Source organism: Acipenser ruthenus, chromosome 6 (genome assembly GCF_902713425.1).
Source record: "Acipenser ruthenus chromosome 6, fAciRut3.2 maternal haplotype, whole genome shotgun sequence".
Classification (NCBI taxonomy): Eukaryota; Metazoa; Chordata; class Actinopteri; order Acipenseriformes; family Acipenseridae; genus Acipenser; species Acipenser ruthenus.
This window is the reverse complement of record NC_081194.1, coordinates 9,829,065-9,851,372: the sequence shown is the minus strand read 5'-3', so window position 1 is coordinate 9,851,372 and position 22,308 is coordinate 9,829,065. Positions and strand designations below refer to the sequence as shown.

The 22,308-nt window shown below is 38.4% G+C and overlaps 1 protein-coding gene across 3 annotated transcripts in view; it reads right to left on the bottom strand.

The window, feature by feature from the left end:
* Positions 1-12,918, bottom strand: part of LOC117411444 (sodium/potassium/calcium exchanger 3-like) — a 123,040-nt gene extending 110,122 nt beyond the window's left edge. For all 3 annotated transcript variants that reach the window (XR_009328837.1, XR_009328836.1, XM_059024949.1), the window contains exon 1: positions 12,432-12,918. Coding sequence is in view for 1 of the 3 variants with exons in the window: in XM_059024949.1 (XP_058880932.1) it covers positions 12,432-12,606 (175 nt within the window). In the remaining 2 variants the exon portion in view is untranslated. The remainder of the gene's footprint in view (positions 1-12,431) is intronic.
* Positions 12,919-22,308: the final 9,390 nt, after the last annotated feature.

The following is a 22,308-nucleotide window of genomic DNA, read 5'->3' as shown; positions in this document are numbered from 1 at the left end:
TGTAAGCACAGAAAATAATGTAACTTTCCTTTTTCAGAATTCTATGCCTTTCTCCCCATACAAAAGTTTCCCATAGCAAAAGCATAGCAAAGTGTAATAAGAGTGAAATAATGGTAAAGAGTCGGCAAGCATTGTAAAGTACAGGTGTGATAAAGTATATTAAAAATTCATGGCAAACCAGGGTAAACTATGTTTAATGCATAGTATAACAAGGGGAAAAGCATGGTAAGTGCAAAAATACTGTGGTAAACTTTCATAAGGTTATAATAAAGAATATTCACCAGCAAGAATATTGTATAGCTGTGGCCAAAAGTTTTGCACCACCCTATAGAATTAACTCCTTTTACTTCATAAAGCTGAATGTAAATGTTACATAACAAATTGAATTACATACTGATTGTAGTTTTCCATATACTTAACAAAAAACTAGCAAAAACTGGCATATCTTTTTGTAGTTTCTTTGATTACATGATGTTAAATAAACTATCTAAATTATATTCATATAGTTTTTTTTTCATCATTATTATGTTGTAATCCTAAAATTGTAGGTGATGCAATACTGTTGGCCATAACTGTATATGGAACATATGAAAAGAAACAGTCTAATTTGGTACTTCAGTTAGAAAGTGCCCGTGTTGTTTATGCTTCTGTCCTTGTTACATTCCCAGCATCCAAGCACTGTAAATTACAGTTCTGCATTGAATTTTTATTGCTGTTGCAGTACAATTGACAAGGTAATTTCCAAACCAGTCATCTCCCAAAAATCTAAATGTTGAAATTACAGTCAAATGATAGCTCAGGCAATGTTTTATTACAATTTGCTATGCTTTAACTATGAGAAACTTGTAAAGGATTTCCTGCAATTCATATGTCTAAAAGATGCACCTTCTTCAAATTGTATGTAGGCTTACAATATAGAACTTGGATAGGACCAGTTGTATTAAGAAAAATCTAAATAAAATGAAAATACAATTTAAATGGTTTCAGCAAAAAGTAAATTGCAGGTAAAAAATAAATGCTACTATCATCCAGCATCCCTCTTGTTTCCCCAAGCACTGACTCTTTGTGGTAAAGTATACAGTAAGTCAGACAGTATATCTCTATTACTGCAATAGTTTCTCAAAATCTCAATATTAATAGATCTGCACTTCTTTATACTACACGTATAAAGAAGCTTGAATCTAATGTCAGTCAATTCTGAGTTGGAAATTAAATGGAGGCAGGACAAAGGGGGGGGGGGGGGGAGTCACTTCACACAGAGAGTGGTGAGGGGATGGAATGGGCTACCTAGTCATGTTGTTGAGGCAGCAGCACGGATCCCTTCAATCACCTACAGTACTAGAAACAGAACAAGCTCAGATGGGTCAAATGGCTTCCTCTCATTTATACATTTTCGATGATACATTTTCTTATGTTCTCATGTTCTATTAACATGCTTCATCTTACCATAAGTTAATAATTTACATAAAAAAACTACTTATCCATTTCATAATAATACTAATAATAAAGGGAAACTTGCCAGACCAGGTTAGCATTGCTGTAAATCAAAGCCCTGTGGAAATATGTAGTATATGTAGTAATGCACCCAGGCAACAAAACCCATAAAATTAACTAAGTGCAAGTAAACTCAAGCAAGTAAGTGTTAAACTGCACCAGGAATCCAAAACAATGCTCAAGAACTTTACACCACATTCACCATTTAATCAGCGATACATTTTCAAAATGTACTGTCAAACATTGTTTTCCTAGCACTTATGTCAACAAAAGAATTACAAAACACATGGCAGTTGTCCATGAATGTCTTGGCTCGGGCACTACAGTGCACAGCAATGGAAACGTTGCATCACTTATGGGAAGAGGAGCCCATATTAAGATGCAACTGTACTTCCCTCCCTTATTTGGCTGATTCAGCAGCTTATCTATCTATCACAACAGATTTGGAAAGGCTCGACTTCTTTTCTCCCCCTGGCTGTAACACCATTACAAATGATCTACTTCTGATAACTCCAATGTGTGTCTGTCAATCAGGAATACTGTTAAACTCATATCTGTACAAATCGTAGAAAGGTATGTAGCTGCAGAAAGCTTTGCAGATTCATGGCACTATAAGCTGCCTTGTTATGGACAGAACACTGCAGCATAATACATATCCCTACCACGGCTATGAATAATTGCATGCTAGTCACAAAACTGTAAGGACTGTGTTAAAGAATGATCTTTTAAGGACTGTTTTTAGAACTTCTTTCTCATTTTGCAAAGTACTGTAACCCTAACAGAATGTTTATGTACACCCTTCAAAACCAAAAGAAAAAGTTCCTTATAAAAATAAGATAAAACACAGAGCAGTGTTGTAAATCAGAAATGTACTGTCTGCTATCTACCCAAGCAGTAAACATATGAATATATCCTTTACTAAACTGTGCATTTACAGTATCACAGTATACTGCAATATACTATAAATCGCCAGCAACTTGCAGGTTTTTTGCATTCACTGGTTTGTCAGCACACCCCTGCCTATAGCTTTTTGTCAGCGGGGAAAAAAAAGAAAACCACCTCATTAATAAAATCTATAAGGACATCACATCAAGTAAGTTCTATTTTTAACTGAGAATGTAGGACCACCCCCCCCCCCCAAGTTACGATCAACCCTAACAATAATAAGAGACCAAAGGAAAAATGATCTGTGTCACTGTGAATAAATAAACTCCATATTAGTACATGAACACAGAGACTATTACATACAATTGCTGAGACCCACATGCTTTGAACTCTGTTCAATCCCCATCCTTGTATTTTCAAAAGTGATGTCTTCCGATGGGTTGCAACATCACATTTCATCCTACCTTGTATTAAATCGAGTGTACAGCTATGGCCAAAGTTTTGCATCACCTAGAATTTTAGGATTGAGACATAATTTTTTTTTTAAAAAACTATGTGAACATAATTTAGATTTTTTTTTTTGAACATCATGTGATCAAAGAAACTACAAAATTATATTGTAAAAGTCTACCGGAACCCATAATAGTAGTACAGTATTTCATGTTAGATTTCGAATCGTCACATTTATCAATTTCTGTCACAATTTCAGTATATAGAAAACTACAAAGCGGTGTGTAATTCAATATGTTAACATAACATTATTCAGCAGGTTTCATTCGACTTTATGAAGCAAAATTAGTTAATTCTATAGGGTGATGCAAAAACTTTGTCCATAGCTGTATATCATAAAAACACATAAAGGTATTTATTGTAAGACTTCAAAACATTTGCTAAAGAATCCTATGAGTGTTTAAAGGGTTAGAGAAACAAAAACAAGTCCTTTACTAAAAAGTGTTGATGTTTGAGAGACCAAACATATTAACCTCAACTGGGCTTGTACTGTATTGAACGACTGTGACTTGGTGCTGCTGTATTCATGACAATAACATCATGAGTGGGTTTACATGAGTACATGTTGCTGCTGTGTACATGAATCTCTGTACACCGGAGAACAACCTTCTCTAGCTCTGCTGAGTTACAATGCAACACATGTAATCTCATAATGCAGCTGCATTGTAGTTGTAATAAAACTGCAGCCAGTTTCACACTGTTCTTTCTTGAATACATTTCCCTTTTACTGATGCGTTCCATATGGATTCGACAGCACAGCTCGTCCCCTACCAATGAACTCTTTTTTTCTTGGATATCTCTGCAGTTTTAGCTGGTGTTAGCCAGGATTTTTCTCTGTTTGCAGTTCTAACCTACCCTTTTGTTTGTGTGAAGTAGTTTTAACCAATGCATTAGTATAATAGTGTAGTGTTATGGTCAAGGCTGACCGGGGGTGCAGGGCACTCTAGCGGTGGTGGTAATGGAAGTGGCTCTGGTCACTCCCGCAGGGGCAGTGCAGGCCTCGGCATGGGGCACTCCGACAGGAGCAGCGCAGGCCTCAGCAAGGCACCAATCCTGGTCCTCAAGGCAACTGATGAGGTCCTCCAATTCACCGTCCCGTAGGGCTTGGGATGCAAAGGGGTATTTATTTTTTCTGCAGTTTCTTCCTGGGTCACCAGGGGGGTGCTATCCCACAGCTAACACCATATGTAGTAGGGTAGCGTTGCTGTCAAGGCTGGTCAGCAGCAGGAAAGCAGAGTCAGGATACTGCAGTTTCAAGCGCCAATGCGCACTTAATTAAATCGAGCAAATCAAATCAAATACAGGAATAAACAAAAGATTTGAACAAAGAAAAAAATTAGATTCAGCTCCCTTTTTATACCATGTGGCTGGGACCTGAGTTATGATCAATTATTCAATCAAGACCCAGCCACATCCCCCATGGATAGAATTCAAAATAATTTAATTTGTACCACACCAAAACCACACTATTTACCCCAACACAGCTTCTTCCCTGCCACAGTTGGTCAGTGAAATTAAGTGATAAAGGCTGTGTACACGAGGTCATCTCAATCAATGTTTTTTTTTTTTTTTTTAATATATATAAATAGAGCACCACTGGGACAACTAAAGCATTTCTGTGACTGTATTTAAACAATCTTCCCATAAACAACAAAATTCCTCCTCTTAGGTATCACAACAGGCTGATTCACTAGCCTCTCATACATTTGGTACAATATGGGTCCGATATCAATTTATCCAATGTCACGGTAAGGCACAGTACCTTTAGAATTATTGAATGTTTACTGTACATAATTTACTTTAAATGGTACACCACAATACAAATTAATGAGTTAATATCTGTGACAGGACAGCTGGGTGGACAGAGACTCAGACAGTAAAACTGCAGTTTAAGTGCTGCTGCACATTTTTAATAAACACAAAACAAGTCACAAACACAATAAACAGAAACAAAAGGTTTAAACAAAATACAAAAACCATAGGCTGGGCATTCACCTTCACTACCTTAAGAAAACACATAACAAAAGTCAAACAGACCAGCCATATGGTCTCCCAGGCAATTTCCTCTCATGGAACTGTGTAGCCCCCATATATATCATGTGGCCAGGGTTGATTGACAATTAGTCATTCAACCAATGCCTGGCCACATTTTCACATGCATCTGGCAGGGATAGGAATTAACCCTATCCCTGCCAACCACCACCACAAACACACCCAAAACAACCAGGGCTGGAATCTTAACTTCCAGCCCTGCCATATCTAACACACACTTTTTCATATAATATTTACACATATACATTTATTTATACGTGCAGGGCTTCTGCCCTGCCACAATTTCCTTAAAAAAGCACAGCAGCGCTACTTCACTGACATTGAAGGTAATTTCATGAAGGACATGGTCCACAACAAAATGGCATCATATTAGTCAAATATCACTGGAAAACTTAAACAAATTAAAAGTAAAACCATGCCAAAATTGTGAGTCAGCGGGGGGGTGGGGGGGGCTGGGCGCAGCACAAACAGAAATATTCTGTCCCTAATGATCCTGACACCTGACAAAGCAATGTTCTCCAGGCCGAGCGATTAATTCCTTTAAATTAATCTATTTATTTACATACAATTTATAAAATGGAAACCCAATAGCTCCAACTTTGTATTTTAAAAACAGATCATACATATGAATGGAAAATATGAAACTTTTCTTAAAACACTGGAAACATTGGAGGTGGTCCAGCAGGTGGAATTTTCTGTCCGGGCCAAACTCAAGCAATGCCACAGTATGAAACTAGGGGGCGCTATGCCACTGGATTGACATGTCCAGTGGAAGTCCTGGCTAAAAAAGCCATGCATTTTCATTTGGGAAACCCCTGCTTTTACAATACCCTTTTTATTGCTTGTTGCGTGCTTTAATAATTCAATCCGGACAGGCTCCAGGTCTCTCCTGTGTGTTACACTCATCAATAAATAAGAACTCTTCCTAAAAATAAATCAGGGCCCTGTTGAAATTGGCTCTTGCAGCAAATCTCTGCTCATTTAGAAAAAAATAAATAAAAATAACAGTTAATCATAAAGCACTTCCATCTTATGGCAATTTCTGGATATGAAATGCTGAATTGGCCTCTTGAAATCTATTTAGCTACATTAAACAAACGTAAGACTGCTTTAAATGAGACCAAGTGCTTATAAAATACCACTTGTGTGTACACTTTACATGCAAGTCTACCTATTTATTTTAAACACAGTGTTGCTTCCGTCATGAAGCGAAGAGCTTGCATTTTGTTCTCTTGCTGTTTGTATTGGCTCTGCTAACAGTTCTGATGAAGAACAAATATTTGACTGAGAATATGCCAAACACAGACACAGATTACTCCAAGCGTATCTGTTCCTGAAAGGTGAAACAGAAGCGCAATCTTGCCAGTTCAGCCAGAAGAGGGTGCTGAACAGTTTATTAAAACGATACCGACACCATTTGATATTGGGCGCCACAAGATGTGTCAATTTGGCTACCATTCCTAAAATGATCCCTGGATTCAGTGAGAAATACAATGAGCACTGACTACTCAGGCATGGTGCAGACAGGTCCCACAAGCAGGGCTGGATTAACGCATAGGCAAACTAGGGCCCAAAGTCATGGGGGGGGGCCCAAAATATATATATATTTTTTTTTTAAACAGATACGCAATTGCGCGCAAACTGAAAGAACTTCACTCACTGACATTTCAACCGAGGCTGTGTATCTCACTGGAGTTTACACAAAATCAGACTGGCTGACACAAGTAAATTCCAGGTCAGTAAGTTTGATTTTGCTTGAATACAGCAAACGATGTCTCTTTCATGGGCAGCAAACCATAAACACAAGAAACGCGAAGAAGAAGAATGCGAGCGGCAAAGGGGGCTTTAGAAAGATTTTTACAAATCGGTGCTGAAAGCCCCGAACCACCGAAATCCCCGACCCTAGAGAAAGAGCATGTCAAAAAAACACCTACGATCAATAGTAAAGCAAGGAAAGCACACTGCCTTTGCTGTATTGGTGATTGAGAAAGAAGTAAGCCACATTAAAATGCATTTGACTTAAGGTTGCCAACTAACTGTCCATTAAGGTGTCAGTAAAAAAAAAAAGTCACATTTTAACACTGAAACGTAAATAAATAAAAAATGTCCTTGATTTTGAATTGAAATAAATATGGTAGATTTTGTATTGTTTGCGACTTTCCCAATCAGCTCGAATGACATTTTCCTACACCTTATGTAATGGCAGTGAAAAGTATCAAAAGAAGAATACAAATTGACAATACTGTGCTGAAATAAGTATACGTGTTCTTCAACCAAGTAAGAAAACAAAGCATAGCGAGCTTGGGAGACATCGTCCAACTTGCAATGCTTTTTTGTTATTGGAAATAGGATGGATAGCCTAGATGGAATTTATGCAATAGCAAGTGACTGACTGACTTGACGGATCTTAGACATGATCTGGCAACTGATGAAAACTTGCACAAAATTGCACTCTTGTACAGTACAGCGGAGAGCCATGTTTCCTACACTTGCCAAGGTTGCCATTAATATGTTGGCTTTACCACACAGTACTACAGAATTAGAACAAGTTTTTTCTACAGACATTCTGAATGGAATTCTGACAAGACTGCTGTTAAAACAGCACCAGCTTCAGACCAATGATCCAGTCTGCAAATGTGTCCATGTATGACCATATGAAGTAAATAAGACCTAAAGAAATGTAAGTACACAAAACTAGACTATTTTACAATGTATTATTATTTATTCAATTTGTTTTTTTAAATGATGTCAGTAAAAATAATACAGTGTCAGTAAAAAAATAAAAGGCCACTGTATATCTGTAAAAACAAAATGACAAGGTTGGCAACCCTGATTTGACTGCATGACAATCTGCAGGTGTGTTTGTTTATTTAGTATATATTTTTTTGGACTATGGGGGACCTACAGTTAGTGCACAAATATTTGAGCACCCTCCTATATAAGTATCATGTTTTTTTTTTTTTTTAATTGGATAAGAATCAACATGGTACTCTTGTTATTATTATTATTATTTAGCAGACGCCTTTATCCAAGGTAACTTACAGAGACTAGGGAGTGTGAACTATGCATCAGCTGCAGAGTCACTTACAACTACGTCTCACCAAAAGACGGGGCACAAGGAGGTTAAGTAACTTGCTCAGGGTCACACAATGAGTCAGTGGCTGAGGTGGGATTTGAACCGGGGACCTCCTGGTTACAAGCAATTTTCTTTAACCACTGGACCACACAGCCTCCTTGTCGATGTTTGAACTGTTGTGTTTTTATTCAGTAAATCATGAAAGGTGATTATCAAACCGCTATGGGATTTGACGTAGGTGTCAGGTTTTTCCAAATTTATTTTAAAACGTATTTAGCACACAACCCTCAATTGAACTCTGTCTGGCAGATACAGTTAGCCGTTCAGCAATCGTTCAGTTCAGAGCTGTGCGTGCGTGAAATTAATAATTAGAATTCGGCATAATTGACAGTTTCTGATCAAAACCATGTATAATAACTTAAAAATGAAAACGATACCTTTTGCAAATTGGTGGAGCATGAGTTAAGCTAATATATACATATACATAATCATATATTTGTTGTTATTCATATAAGAAGATAGGGGCCCAGAAGTGTATGTTTGCCTAGGGCCCTGTGATGGGTTAATCCGACCCTGCCCACAAGAGCTTCCTCTCACAGCTCTGCGAGCGCACCTCAGTCCTTGTTTGAACCCTCCCTGCCACCCAACCTCAGGCCTCTCTTCAGTGCCAGTTTGGCCAAGTGACTTTCAATATATTTAGTTTTTACTGTAATTTAGGGGGGGAGGGGGGGGGGGATTCTGAACTTGATAACTATCAGAAGTTAAAGCCTTCTTTTTAAAACACAATCCATTCTGGAATTTAATATATAACCGCTCCCTTAGTCACAATGGCAAGACAGTTTTGACCCCGTTCACACTTGCGATTTGAGGCGGCCCAGGGCCCACCTTTTCTCTATGTGAAAAAAGAAAAGGCAGCCCAGGACCGGCACACATTTAGGCCGCCGTTTCGATGTGGCCCAAGGCCTGCAATCCGAGACCTTTACATATGTATGAACGCAAAGCAGACTTAGGGCCGGCCTTTCGTATCACATGACCAATGTGGTTAAGTAGCTCAGTAGACCCTCCCACGCATGTGAAAGGTAAATATAAAGCTGAATCTGTGCTAGGCAAGAAGGCAGTGGAGCAATATTGAATGGTAATTATTTCTACATCATACGACTTTAATTATAAAAAATATTACATTTTTAAAAATCTAGCGGGTTAACGTTCAGGTTGTTTCTGTCACATAATATACAAGCTGCAATGCATTCATAATTATGTTTCATTTGTCACAATTACATTTTCTTCCTGTCTAGTAACTTAGTGATAAATATAAAAAAGTGCAGGATTGTGGATCTCAATAATGATCAATAATGGTGCTGGTGACTTGGCATATTCAGCCACCATTGTTTAGTTTGCATGCAACGATATACATAGCTACAGAAGTGTGTGTCTTTACATTACAATGCCGATCATTTCTTTTAGCTGCTTGCTTTTACACACACATAAAATACTGTTCTCATCCACAAATATTAAGATCATTGATGGACCATGTGAGGGTGAGACCCTCACTAATATTTCAATGCCTGTTGTTCTGATTATTATTGTTAATGTTATGATACTGGCGATAGAACAGTGGTTTATTATGTATCGTGCATGTTGTTGAGCAAAGTGTTTGTGATATGTGACGGTGTATTGCTGTATTCAGATTACAACACTCCCCTTAATTAAGTTGTCGTTTACATGTTGGACAAGGTTTTTGTTATATAGCCATATGTTCGGTAATCTTCCAAGAGAAGGGGTAATGCTAATGTTCAGTCTTTACTGGTAATGGTCAGGGACTAGAGAATAAAAATAACAATGATAATAATATTATTATTATTATTTATTTCTTAGCAGACACCCTTATCCAGGGCGACTTACAATTGTTACAAGATATCACATTATTTTTACATACAATTACCCATTTATACAGTTGGGTTTTAGTGGAGCAATCTAGGTAAAGTACCTTGCTCAAGGGTACAGCAACAGTGTCCCCCACCAGGGATTGAACCCACGACCCTCCGGTCAAGAGTCCAGAGCCCTAACCACTACTCCACACTGCTGCCATAATAACGAGTAAATGATAGAAGAGTTTAACGATTGTGTTTGTAAACAAAGTTTGCAGCTGCTACTGCACCATATCCAACACTGCGGAAATATTGATGTTTCAAAAGTGATCATTCAATGGGCCACTTTCGACAGCAAACTCTTCTGCAGATTTTCAGTACCAGCCTCCCTGTGGCAGTAATCATGGGAGTCACGTATCTCTCCAGAATAAAAAGAACGAGCAGACCCACTGCCACAGCAGCACATCCCATACACACATACATTTCAAATATTGCCCAACAACTTTAATCAGGGATCAGTTTCATTTTTTTTTCACAGTTTAACATAAGGGATTTGTTTTTTTTAATTTGGGAGTAAATAGATACTGCAGGCTAAGACACACACACAAAATATATCCCTTAGCTGTATGGCTATTTATCTATGTTTCTCAATAATGATGTTTTCAGTTCAAATCTTCTGAGATTTACTGTACAATCGTGATTACAATGGAACCTCTTTAAATAACCTTGTCAACTAATTTAGTTATGGCAGAGGCCAAAGAGAGAGGAGACATTAGGCTTGGCTGGTGAAATACTGCTAATGTAAGCAATTGATACTACCTGTCATTACCTGTCAAAGTACAATTACATTACATGGACATGGTGTAAAATATTCAGAAGCTGCATTGAAAACATTACATCACCTGTTATGTAATGGCAAGATGGCATTGATGCATTCTTATAGCATGCATTAGTGAATCACAAGAATCCATCTGCAGCTGGTGCTGGAGCGAACATTGATTCAATACTTTTGAATTACCTGCAACATGTATACTATATCGCAGCAAGACAGTAATGGAAATATCTTAAACCTTTCACCCCACCAAATGATCTTACAAAACATTGCGAGATAGGATTCTGCACAGTGGAACAGGCTTTGTTCATTTCAGATGTCCGCAAATGCTTCCAAGGTGAAACCTGGTGGCAGGGAGGCTTTCATTTTCACAATTTCTGTTTTGTTTTGTTTTTTTGTCTGTAACATTACCTCTGGTGAACATGCAAACACTGTATTATTTATCTTAGAATAAGGTTTTTTGATATTCAGATATTTGTCCCAACACTAACTGCAAGTAAATCTTACATGCAAAACAGCAACAACACAAAAGATCTGAAGTTCATGTCGTTTGTTTAAAGTAAGAAGCAAGCCATGAGAAAATATTGCACTTCTTTGGATGGCATTGAGTAATCACAGGACTGTATAATGTTTACAGTTATTAAGAAAACAGAGGTTATTATAGCATTTATTAAGGACCACAATCATGCAGTATTACACTGAACAGAGGGGTAACATTCAGTGGTGTACTAGGCAGAGACTGTAAGTGGGTTGTGATTGTTACAAGACATGAAGTGGTGACTTCAGGTACAGGCAATTGACGTCAACCACATGCGTGTGTTAATACAGTACTTTGGAAGTATGATGATCTCATGATCTTGTGTAAATAATACACTCATATTAGGCTTCTGTCAACTTGTCCCATTTTGCAGTCTAAATGACATTGTAGTTAGAGGATTTACAATTTAATACAGAACCTGTGTTTATGTACGTGTAAAATGTATGCACCTAAAACAGACTGCAAGTCTGTCAATTACGCAGCACACTAAGCTGCGATACCTAAAACAGTGTGCTTTGTAACAGGCTACGTTGTGCATAAATGAACAGTAAAATATAGATAATTTAGCTGAACATTGTAGCTATACTGAACTGAAACTTCTAATCGATCAATAACAATGCTGTAGCACATCTATAAAATACAGCCTCACAGTTAATGTTACCGTTACATAATTGCATTGAGAACACTGTGTATGGACCGTCAGCGCGAAATTATACTGCAATGCTTCTAAGGAAATTATTTTAAAAAGCGCTTCTTCGAAACGCTCCAGTAAAACTCTGAGGTCCAGTCAAAAACCCATTCAGGCATTTCTCATTTGCAGGAAGTAAAAATTCTGCTGTACTCCACAAATATTAAAAAAAAAACAAAACAAAACAAAAAAAACTCTTCGGCATGTCTATTTTTACCACCGTTGCGTTAAGTTAATGCTGAGTTCACGTTATCTAAGCGATTTTCTTACTTTTGCTCTTATCAACAGAAAACTAGCAGAAACACCGAGTCTGTGGATGAGGTTAAAAAAAGGCACACATCAAATATCTATTTATAAATAAATAAATAAATAAATAAAGAAGAAGAAGAAGAAGAAGAAGAAGAAGAAGAAGAAGAAGAAGAAGAAGAAGAAGAAACAGAAAGCTCGCAGTTTTAGTTAAGTATACTGCAGTCTAAATGCAAGCTCACCTGATTTTTCGGCGAGGCATGAAAAACACGATACAACCAGCAGCAAAAATCCAGTGAAACATATCTGTCCCAAAAACAACTCCTTTCTCTTTTTCCTGCGCGCCTTGATCTTCTTCTGGTTCAGCATCACTTGAAGCGGTCGGTTCCCCGGCATCCTGGCTGCAACCACATCCATGGAGGATCTCAGATAAAGACCAGAATCTTTTAAAAAGAAAAAGGAAAGGAAAACGAAGAGGGAAAAGTTTCAAAACGGACTGAATCGAATACCGTCGGTTTATGTGTGAAAGGCGCTTGTTCTATTTATTTTTAAGTCCTAATAATGTGCAATTAGAGGGTGCTGGGCGGTGAGAACGGTCCATGGGTGACTAGTTGGAGCCAACTCTTGTAGGACTAGGTCTGTTGCGAGACTGTGGATGCTGTAGATTGAAGATGCGCTCTACCCAGATTGATACTGTGCAGCTGTTTGATGGTGAAAAAGCTCCCAAGAGTGAGAGAGAGAGAGAGAGAGAGAGAGAGAGAGAGAGAGAGAGGAGAGAGAGAGAGAGAGAGAGGGTGAGAGCCGAGGCAGGGTTATTTTTTGAGCCTCGCATATAAACACCTATCACTGCCCTCTACCGGTGTAAGAGTTAAGATGTAGCGTTAATAATAATTTAAAATAATAGAAGGCTATATAATGCTGTATATACTGTATATAACTATATAACAACAGATATTTATGGGTTTCAATATATATATATATATATATATATATATATATATATATATATATATATATATGGAAACCCATAAATATGGAAACCCATAAATGTTTGTTGCGTAGATCTCTGAAGAATAATATAGACTTTTCTATACAATAATATAGTCATTCCTTTTCTACAGAATAATACATATTAGAATCGGGATGTATTTTCAACTGAATCTGGACTTAACCTATATAAAAAAAAAATACACTGTGTACTACTATATGGAAAATAGTACACTGTAGTGTTTTTTTGCCACTACCATAGAACATTATAGTATTTTGTATGTGAAGACAACGACTGTATTATCTCATCATTGAAGAAAACATGTTCACAACCTCATATGACTCCTCGTTTTATAAATTCCATTTGCAAATTGCATTTTTAAGGACTGTCTAAATCTACCCTGTTTAAATAGTAACCCGTCAGCAGCCTATTCCACATATAATTGTGAGAGCCAGTATATTATTCACTATCTTTATTTTTACCTCTCTGGGTAAGGACAAAACCTCGCAGCTGAAAATTGACCATTTTTTTATTTATTTCCTGTGCAGATCTGTTTTTTACATTCCTCTGGCAGATTATACCGGACACAGATATCTAGAAATGGCATGTTATAGCTCAAATGATCAAATGTGCTATAACATTTCAGGGAGTAATGTAAGCTTGCATAGCAACATTGATATTGGAGCTACTGAACCCAGAATGTCAAGATAATTGCAAACACCATTAAATAGTAAGGGGAATGTGAAAAGACAATTCAAAGGTTGGTGTACTTTTTAACTGAGGCTTTCACAAGTTATACTTGTCTGATTTATTGATATATACAATATATATATATATATATATATATATATATATATATATATATATATATATATATATATATAGTATATCTATCTATATATATATATATATATATATATATATATATATATATATATATCAAAACCACTGGTACCAAACCATTCCTATACTAATCAATGTAAAATAATCTGCTTGTAAGAATCAAGCAATCTGCTTATAAGAATCATTTTGGGGCAAACTGACTACATGTAATATGGTACTTGATCAAGTGCAATGACGTGTACAGCCAATAAAGCTGTTTTTGAATTTGAATTTGATCACGTCTCACGTGATTATTCACGTACGCAGCGTGGAATCAACCACTAATAAAACAATCAAACAAAATAAACCTTGCTTTCAGTTGGAGAACAAACTAAACAATACTTCATGTGGTCCCTGTGCATACATGTGGGAACTCATGACATATAGTGGTCAACCCACTCATTACACTGCAGGAAACAAAGCTTTCTTTCTCAGTAATCATATCTAAGGCCCTGTGTAAATCGCGATTATTTGTATTTAATACGTTAGTCACCTTAACGAAACTGTACAGCTCTGCTGTGTGCCTGCGTGTACTATTCGCCATGCACATAGTGCTGTGCAGTGATTATGTCATGTGACTATATGCAATCCAGGTGGGAAATTAAAATACTACACACTGTAAACAAGAAAATTGATGTTTCTAAAAAGACTAAAAATGTGTCTGCAGCAGATCACGTAAAGCAGTATCCAGCAGGAGTTTTACACAGCGATGGAGGTAAGCTCTTCTGTATGTCCTGCAACATTACTGTAGATCACTACCGAGAATCGGCTGTTGACAGGCATTTAGATACAAGTATTCACTGAAAGAGAAAGGAGGAAATCCAGAGCAGTACTGCAACTGCTTTACTTGCAAAGAAACAAAAAACGGTGACTTCCATGTTCTAAAAGTCCAGTGAAAACCATGAAGCACAAAACACATTGCATTTTGACCGGACAGAGGTGTTTGTTTGCGTAAATATCCCTCTTGAAAAATTGGACAACCAAAACTTATGTCAATTCTTCATACTGAGTGTAGCAAATGGTGGAGTGATTCCTTTATCAGCCCAGCTGAGATGTGAATACTTATCTAAAGTTGCCGAGTATCACAAGCAGGAGATTATGGAATTGGTAAAACAGTCTGGTTGCTTGTCAGTGGTCACACTGACGAGTCAACTGTTACCCAAGATCAGTGTGGGTTACACATCGTATTTGTTTTGCAAGACCTAAATGGTGAACATGCATCTGACATAGAACTGAAAGCTGTCCTTGCAGATGCACTTTACCTACAGGCTGTTAATTACAACACTGTTTCACAAGCTATTGTAAAGTGCTTGAATAACTTTGACATTAATTTTGATGTCAGTGCATTTATCTCTATATTTGATGTTTAAAAATATATATATATAAAATAGTTTTAAAGGGCCTTAATCATATCAGTCCGCTTATAAGAATCAACCGCTTATAAGAATAAAATTCTTATAAATGGAGTGCACTGTATATATCAGACCTGTCAACTCTCCCTTATTTTGGACCTTTCTCCCGGACATCTCCTGGGGCAGCTTTTCTCCCGTATTCTACTGTTAAACCCCCTTATGTCAGCAATCTAATGTACACAAAATCCATGGCCGGTGTGTGATTACTGCAATCCCCGTCTGTACATAGCAGAGGAGTCCTGTGGCAGGCATGCATTCAGTGTGCGAGGCAAGTTCATATACTTAGCCACACACTGCACCCTCCCTCCCCCTCCCCGCTCTACAGGGAAAACAGTAAAAAAGGTATCACAGATTGCACCCCCCCCCCCCCCCCCACCTCCCGATTTTGTATTTTCAAAAGTTGACAGGTATGAGATTTCAGTTTACAAAAGCTCCCGTACTTTGAAAACTCAATGTTGAGATATATATATATATATATATATGAGATATATCTATATATATTTCTATTCTTAATTCCCTGAGCCATCATCATTTTTTCATTGCTTTATCCTTTTTTAATATTCATTTTAGAATTGGATTCTTTGATGGCTTGTTTTTTGTTTGACTAGTTGCTTTGATATTCACAGAGCCCAAGATGATCATATATGAATGATGGTTGCACTGTCACTGTAGTTACTTGGCTGGAACTTCTGGTTTGAGGTTCATTAGTGGTTTAAGATTAGTGGTCTAAGAGTTTATTATTGGTATAAGATTTTCAACTGCACATATTGGTTTATGAATCAGTATGTTAATTTGGTATTCTGTTTGTTTTTACTGCAGGTATTCAGAAAGATCCATAATTCTTGTTGAAACAATATGCGCTTTTAGCTATTCAAGAATTCTCATAAAATTGAAAGATGTCTGTGTCTTGTAAGTACTCTAGTAAAGACTGTCCAGTAAGACTGTGTGACAGGGTGGCCTGTTTGTTTATTTTTTATTGCCAAAGTATATTTTTATTTACTCCAAGAACCTTTCCCACATCCCTTCATGTATGAATTTGTGTGTGTGTATGTGATACGCATGAGAAATGAATTGTTACTGCAAAAGCTATTTCTGAACCAAGGTACCACCCCCTTTCATGATGTTTGCATTCCCTTAAGTCTACCACGGTAAATGTGCACAGCATGTTCGCAGTTTTAATTTAGTAATCGCCAATTGATTTTACCCTGTTTTTCTCCCAATTTGAAATGTCCAATTGTATTTTTAGGCTCAGCTCACCGCTACCACCCCTGCACTGACTCGGGAGCGGCGAAGACGAACACACACTCTCCTCTGAAGCGTGTGCCATCAGCTGACCGCTTCTTTTCACTCTGCAGGCCCACCATGCAGCCAACCCAGAGCTACAGCGTCAGAGGACAATCCAGCTCTGGGCAGCTTACAGGCAAGACCGCAGGCGCCTGGCCAGTCTACAGGGGTCGCTGGTGCATGGTGAGCTGAGGACACCCTGGCCGACCTAAGCCCTCCCCCCCAGGGTGGCGCTCAGCCAATTGTGCACCGCCCACTGGGAGCTCCCATTCATGGTTGGCAGTGGAATAGCCTGGACTCGAAACGGCGACGTCCAGACTATAGGGCGCATCCTGCACTCCATGTGGAGCGCCTTTACCAGATGCACCACTCGGGAGCCCCTCTTTTATAATCATTCTTAGTGTCAATCCTAAAAAAGATTGTATTGATTTTTTTATAGTATTTATAGATGCTAAGAGCTAAGCTCAGAGGTTTTCAGTTCTAACTGCCATTCCTACTGAGTAATTGTTAAATATCAATCAGAGGGTCTGAGAAGTGATCAGAGTGCACACAATTTCAGTTTTGTATAATCCTCTTAAAACACAAGCTCACTGGGCAATATATAATTCAGTACAGCAGTAAGTAGGTTGATTCAGGTATTATTTCTCGATACAACACTCATGTGTACGGTGATCTCTGATTGTACAAGAGATGTCATCTCGTGCGAAGTGAGTCTGAGCTCAGCTTCGCTTCACGGTCCTCTCGCCCAAACTGTGCAAGCCCTGACATCTCTTATACAATGAGACACCCTACACTAGGGGTGGGCAACCCTGGTCCTGGAGTGCCACAATCCTGCAGGCTTTGTAGGTATCTCTTAATCGTCAATTGCTAAATAACTGGAACACATGGTAATTCTAACCAATTAAGCCAATCATTAAATCAATTACTTTATTAAGGGGCTTGGGTAAAACAAAAACCAGAAGTGTCTGTGGAACTCCAGATTGCTTATGCCTCAAAAGTATAGAAAATAGCTATTATTCCCCACAAACTTTGCTTTTGTGACCAGGACAGTGATATTTTGAAATTTACCTATTTTCCAGAACATTCCAGAGAGATTCAGTGCTGAGTAAACTTGGAGTAACTTCTAGAACTTTCTAGAACTTTCTAGTAATATAAATAGTAGTATAAATACAGGGGCCTTAAGCCCACCAGTTCAGTTTAGTTCCAGCTGCCTAAGTGGATACATATCTGCATTTTTCTGAGATGGCATCAAGAGGCTGCAATGGTGGCATTCCTGATGGGTCTCCAAGGCGGTTTTACCAAGTTTCCCTGCTATCTTTGCCTTTGGGACAGCAGGGACACCAAGGCGCACTACCACAGGCGGGACTGGCCACAGCGGACCGAGTTCTCTGTGGGGAGGAACAACGTCAAGTGGGAGCCACTGGTGGACCCCCGGAAGGTGCTGATGCCACCACTGCACGTCAAATTGGGCCTTATGAAACAATTTGTCAGAGCTCTAGATAAGGAGTCGGCAGCCTTCAAGTGCCTTCAAGACTTCTTCCCTAAGCTGTCTGAGGCAAAGGTCAAAGCCGGTGTCTTCGTCGGACCACAGATAAAGAAGATCCTGGAGTGCAATGAATTCCCCAAGAAGCTCACTAGTAAGGAGAAAGCGGCTTGGAACAGCTTTGTCGCAGTGGTTCGGGGCTTCCTGAGGAATCACAAGGCCGAAAACTATGTGGAGCTGGTTGAGACTCTGGTGAAGAACTACGGCACAACAGAACATGGGAGCGTACTCGGAGGAGCAAGGCGAGCGCTTCCACCAGGATATACTGGACTTTGAACGCCGCTACCACGGACAGTATAACAAGAACATGATGGGAGACTACATTTGGGGGCTGATTTGTGAAAGTGATTTACAGTATAATCGTAAATCTCGAAAAACTACTCACTTCTAAATATTTTGTAGTCATTTTTGTATTACTTTAGTATAAATACATGTTAATTTGGATTCATATGTTGTTTATTTCTGACTTCATGTGAACGAAAAGACACAAATTCGCCCGTTTTCTCATTGGAAATAGGTAAATTTCAAAATATCACTGTCCTGGTCACAAAAGCAAAGTTTGTGGGGAATAATAGCCATTTTCTATACTTTTGAGGCATAAGCAATTAGGAAATAACACTTACTACCCAGGAACAAAAATTGTGTTACATAGTGTAATAGAAGGGTTCAGAAGCCACTTCTCCAACTCATACCCACAAATAACTTAACTTCCAGACAACACTTTGTTTGACCCACTGCTATTTATAAAGATGGATTGCTCTGCAGAGGAAACATTCAAATAAAAGAAAGACAAATTTAATAACGGCCCCTCAGGGCATGTGAGTCTGAGGTTAGTTCTATAGATTTCAGTCCCTTTGATCTCCTAATCAAAGCCAGTACAAGAAATACAAAATGGCACCCAAAACCTCCCAAAAGAAATGCAAGCTCCTGCTTCTTAAAGCTATTCCCCACTCCTCGTTCTGACTTCTCATGCTGAACCTCATCTCAAATCAATCCTGCTGCAGCTAATGCCTGCTTGTGCACAGCTTGTCTTACGTTGAATTAAATTAATCAATTAGCTCACGAACAATGTTATTACAGGATTAAACACATTCACTGCATAGCCTTTTGAAAACCGCATCTGTGAATAATCCACTAATCAGTTGTCAATGACATTTAAATGTGCCAGAAAAAATTGCATGTGGACCCTGGTGACTGAAAAATAAAATGAAACAGTAGATATATATTCCTGCAGGGCAATCTGTAGTAGAGCCTTGCAGTTTGAGTCAGTATTCCTCATCCACTGTGTACAGTCAGTAACTCAGTGCAAGGTTTTGAAATGTTGTGTTACATATATGAGGTCACTGGGTCATATATACTGTAGGTACGCTAATTGTAATTCACTTTTACTTGCCTGAAGTTTATAATTCTCAGAAAGGACACTTCTGTTGCAGCTCTTGAGACCCTTGGCATTAATCAATACACACAATACACTCCATTGCAATACCAAAGTAACATACCACTGTGCTGCCATAACACTAGCTTCTTCCAAATTCATCGTTGCTAGTGCTGATAATGCTGAGGTCTACAAATGGTTTGGCTTGGGTCTCTCCAGTGTAATGCATCCCAGTAGTATTTGTATTTAAAGGGGACAGAGAAATCAGCAGCAGTAATTCTAAGGAAATATTACAGTTTGTGTTGCAGTTCCTAAGAATTGTCACATGTGAACAAAATAACAATGATAAAAGATGCAAAGAATTATGGAAAGTAATTTCATTCCTGGTAGAACCAAGAACGTAGATCCACTGTGTTGTTCTCTGGGTCTGCTCATGAACACTGTATCGGGTTTAAAAAGCAGCATGATGTTTCATTGCTGTCCAGCAGTACTGAATGATTCCGCTAGTCTCTTTTAGTATCACTACATATCTTGTTGTCACGTATTTTATAGAAATAGATGAGAGTCAGGGCAGTGACACCAGATTGCTGCTGTCATAACAGAGCAGTTTTGGGAATGGCTTTGCTCAGGAATCAGATGGCATTGCTGAAATTGATTGGACTGAATCATTCAGCAAGATATAATGCCATTTAAATTATGTTTAAATTGGGACCAGCACCTGAGATGGACCTTTATTAATTTTGACCTAGTTTCTTTTCTCTGTCAAGATGTGAAAAAATTAAGGTAGGCTCTTATAGTGGAATAATAAAAGGGAGATGTATGGCATGAGCATTGTGAAAATTCCACAAAACTGTCGTGAAAATAAATAAAACATACAACTTCAAATAGCACTGTGATGTCCTGAAGCACTGTCTTCTGGCCCGGCATACTGAATGTAAATGGATTTGACATCTTCATGCAGTCTGTGTGAGAACGCAGGGCATAACATGACACAGTGGTATATTCAGACCATAAGATCGCTAGCCTAAAATAAAAGATATTCAAATGCCATATTTACCAAGGCTCCTCAGAGGAGTAAGCTTTTGAAAATGTCAGGTAGTTGGAGTGAAATCTCAATGATGTTTTCTGATTGCAGTGTTTGAAACAGACAAGGGGGGGGTGGGGGGGGGGGGGGGGGAGAGACGTTTTTGAATCGGTGTTGAGGCATATTAAGAAGGTCAGAGATAAAACAGTATCAGATAAATGAGATGCACATTTATATTGTGTTCCAGTCGCTGACAAAAGAATGGCAGATAAACAGGACACGCTGCCTTCTGAAATGAAGAGGTAATGTGATTGGGAAATCTGTTAGCAATATATTGTGTTACTAGATGGATGATAATGAAAGACATTTGTGGGTGTAATGTTGTAGTATTGGGATCCACTGTAGATTTTGTTAAATAAATGAGAACTTAAGTCACCCATCAGAAATTTGATAGCTGAATCTCAACCTGGAGCCCGGAAATGTCCTGTAAACTGTTATTATTTACTGTATAATTGATATATATAAAAAAAAAGATCCTACAGTTTATTTCAACTCATTTTCCATCAATGGTTTACTCCTATCACTTAAAGCTGGGACTTTACCTTTCCTTCAGTCCTGAAGTGTCTTTCCTGCTCCTCTCCCACCACCTGCCCTTGGTTGAACTGACTACTGTCAGAAGTCTCACCAAAAGACAAGATCCTAGGTCACACCCATACTATCATTCCCTTATATAAATACAGTATGCTAACCCTTAATCATGCTCTCTTTCTGAATTAACTAGATGCAATACAAATGGTAACATGGCTCTGGAACACATTGCCCTTATAGCTATCTATAGTTAAAATCAGTTTAAGGATAACACAAATGTCTATTAGAAAATCATGAATGATTATTATTGTGGGGTCCTCAGTGACTTCGCTAGTAAAAGCAGTACTGCTTGGGGTGCAGGGTGAAACGTGCATGGTTTGAATCCTGTTCTTTGGCTAGAGGTCCACAGGGAGTGCTGAACTGGCCTTTGTTCTCCTGGAAAATCTGGAATTAAGGATAGTTATCATCAGTGAATTGGGCATTACAAATTGTGTAGGAAGTCTAGATGAATTGATTAAAAAAACACAACAGCACTGAAAAACAAAGTTTAGATTAGACAACATTACTTACACATATTTTCACACTACATTCTTTGGACTTTAGCCTTGCCTTTCGAGGTACCCCTGCCCATAAATTAGCTCGCAGATAAGTGGAGAGGCTGACTGTAGGGAATTCATGGGTAGGGGGGAAGGATAGCTGCCCTCCCCATTTAGACGAAGCCAAAAAGCGACGTAGTGGATTGAGGTAAGATATAAATCCTTTCCTTGCCGATCATTGGATGTATTGTTTATCGAAGGACAAATAAGATATTAGCTATTCGACTGACGATTTGAGCTGGTGTTGGAAGTGCTTAAAATATGCTTGATGTTCACATGATTTGATCTAAGGTTAAAGTGAGCTCCCTGCCAGAATCAATGCTTTGCTTGATTCTCTGCAGGTTTCTATAGCTCAGATCCTGACCATATCCAGCTCATTTTCCCCAAAGGAGCACAATTCTAGAGATACTGTCCCACAATTATAATA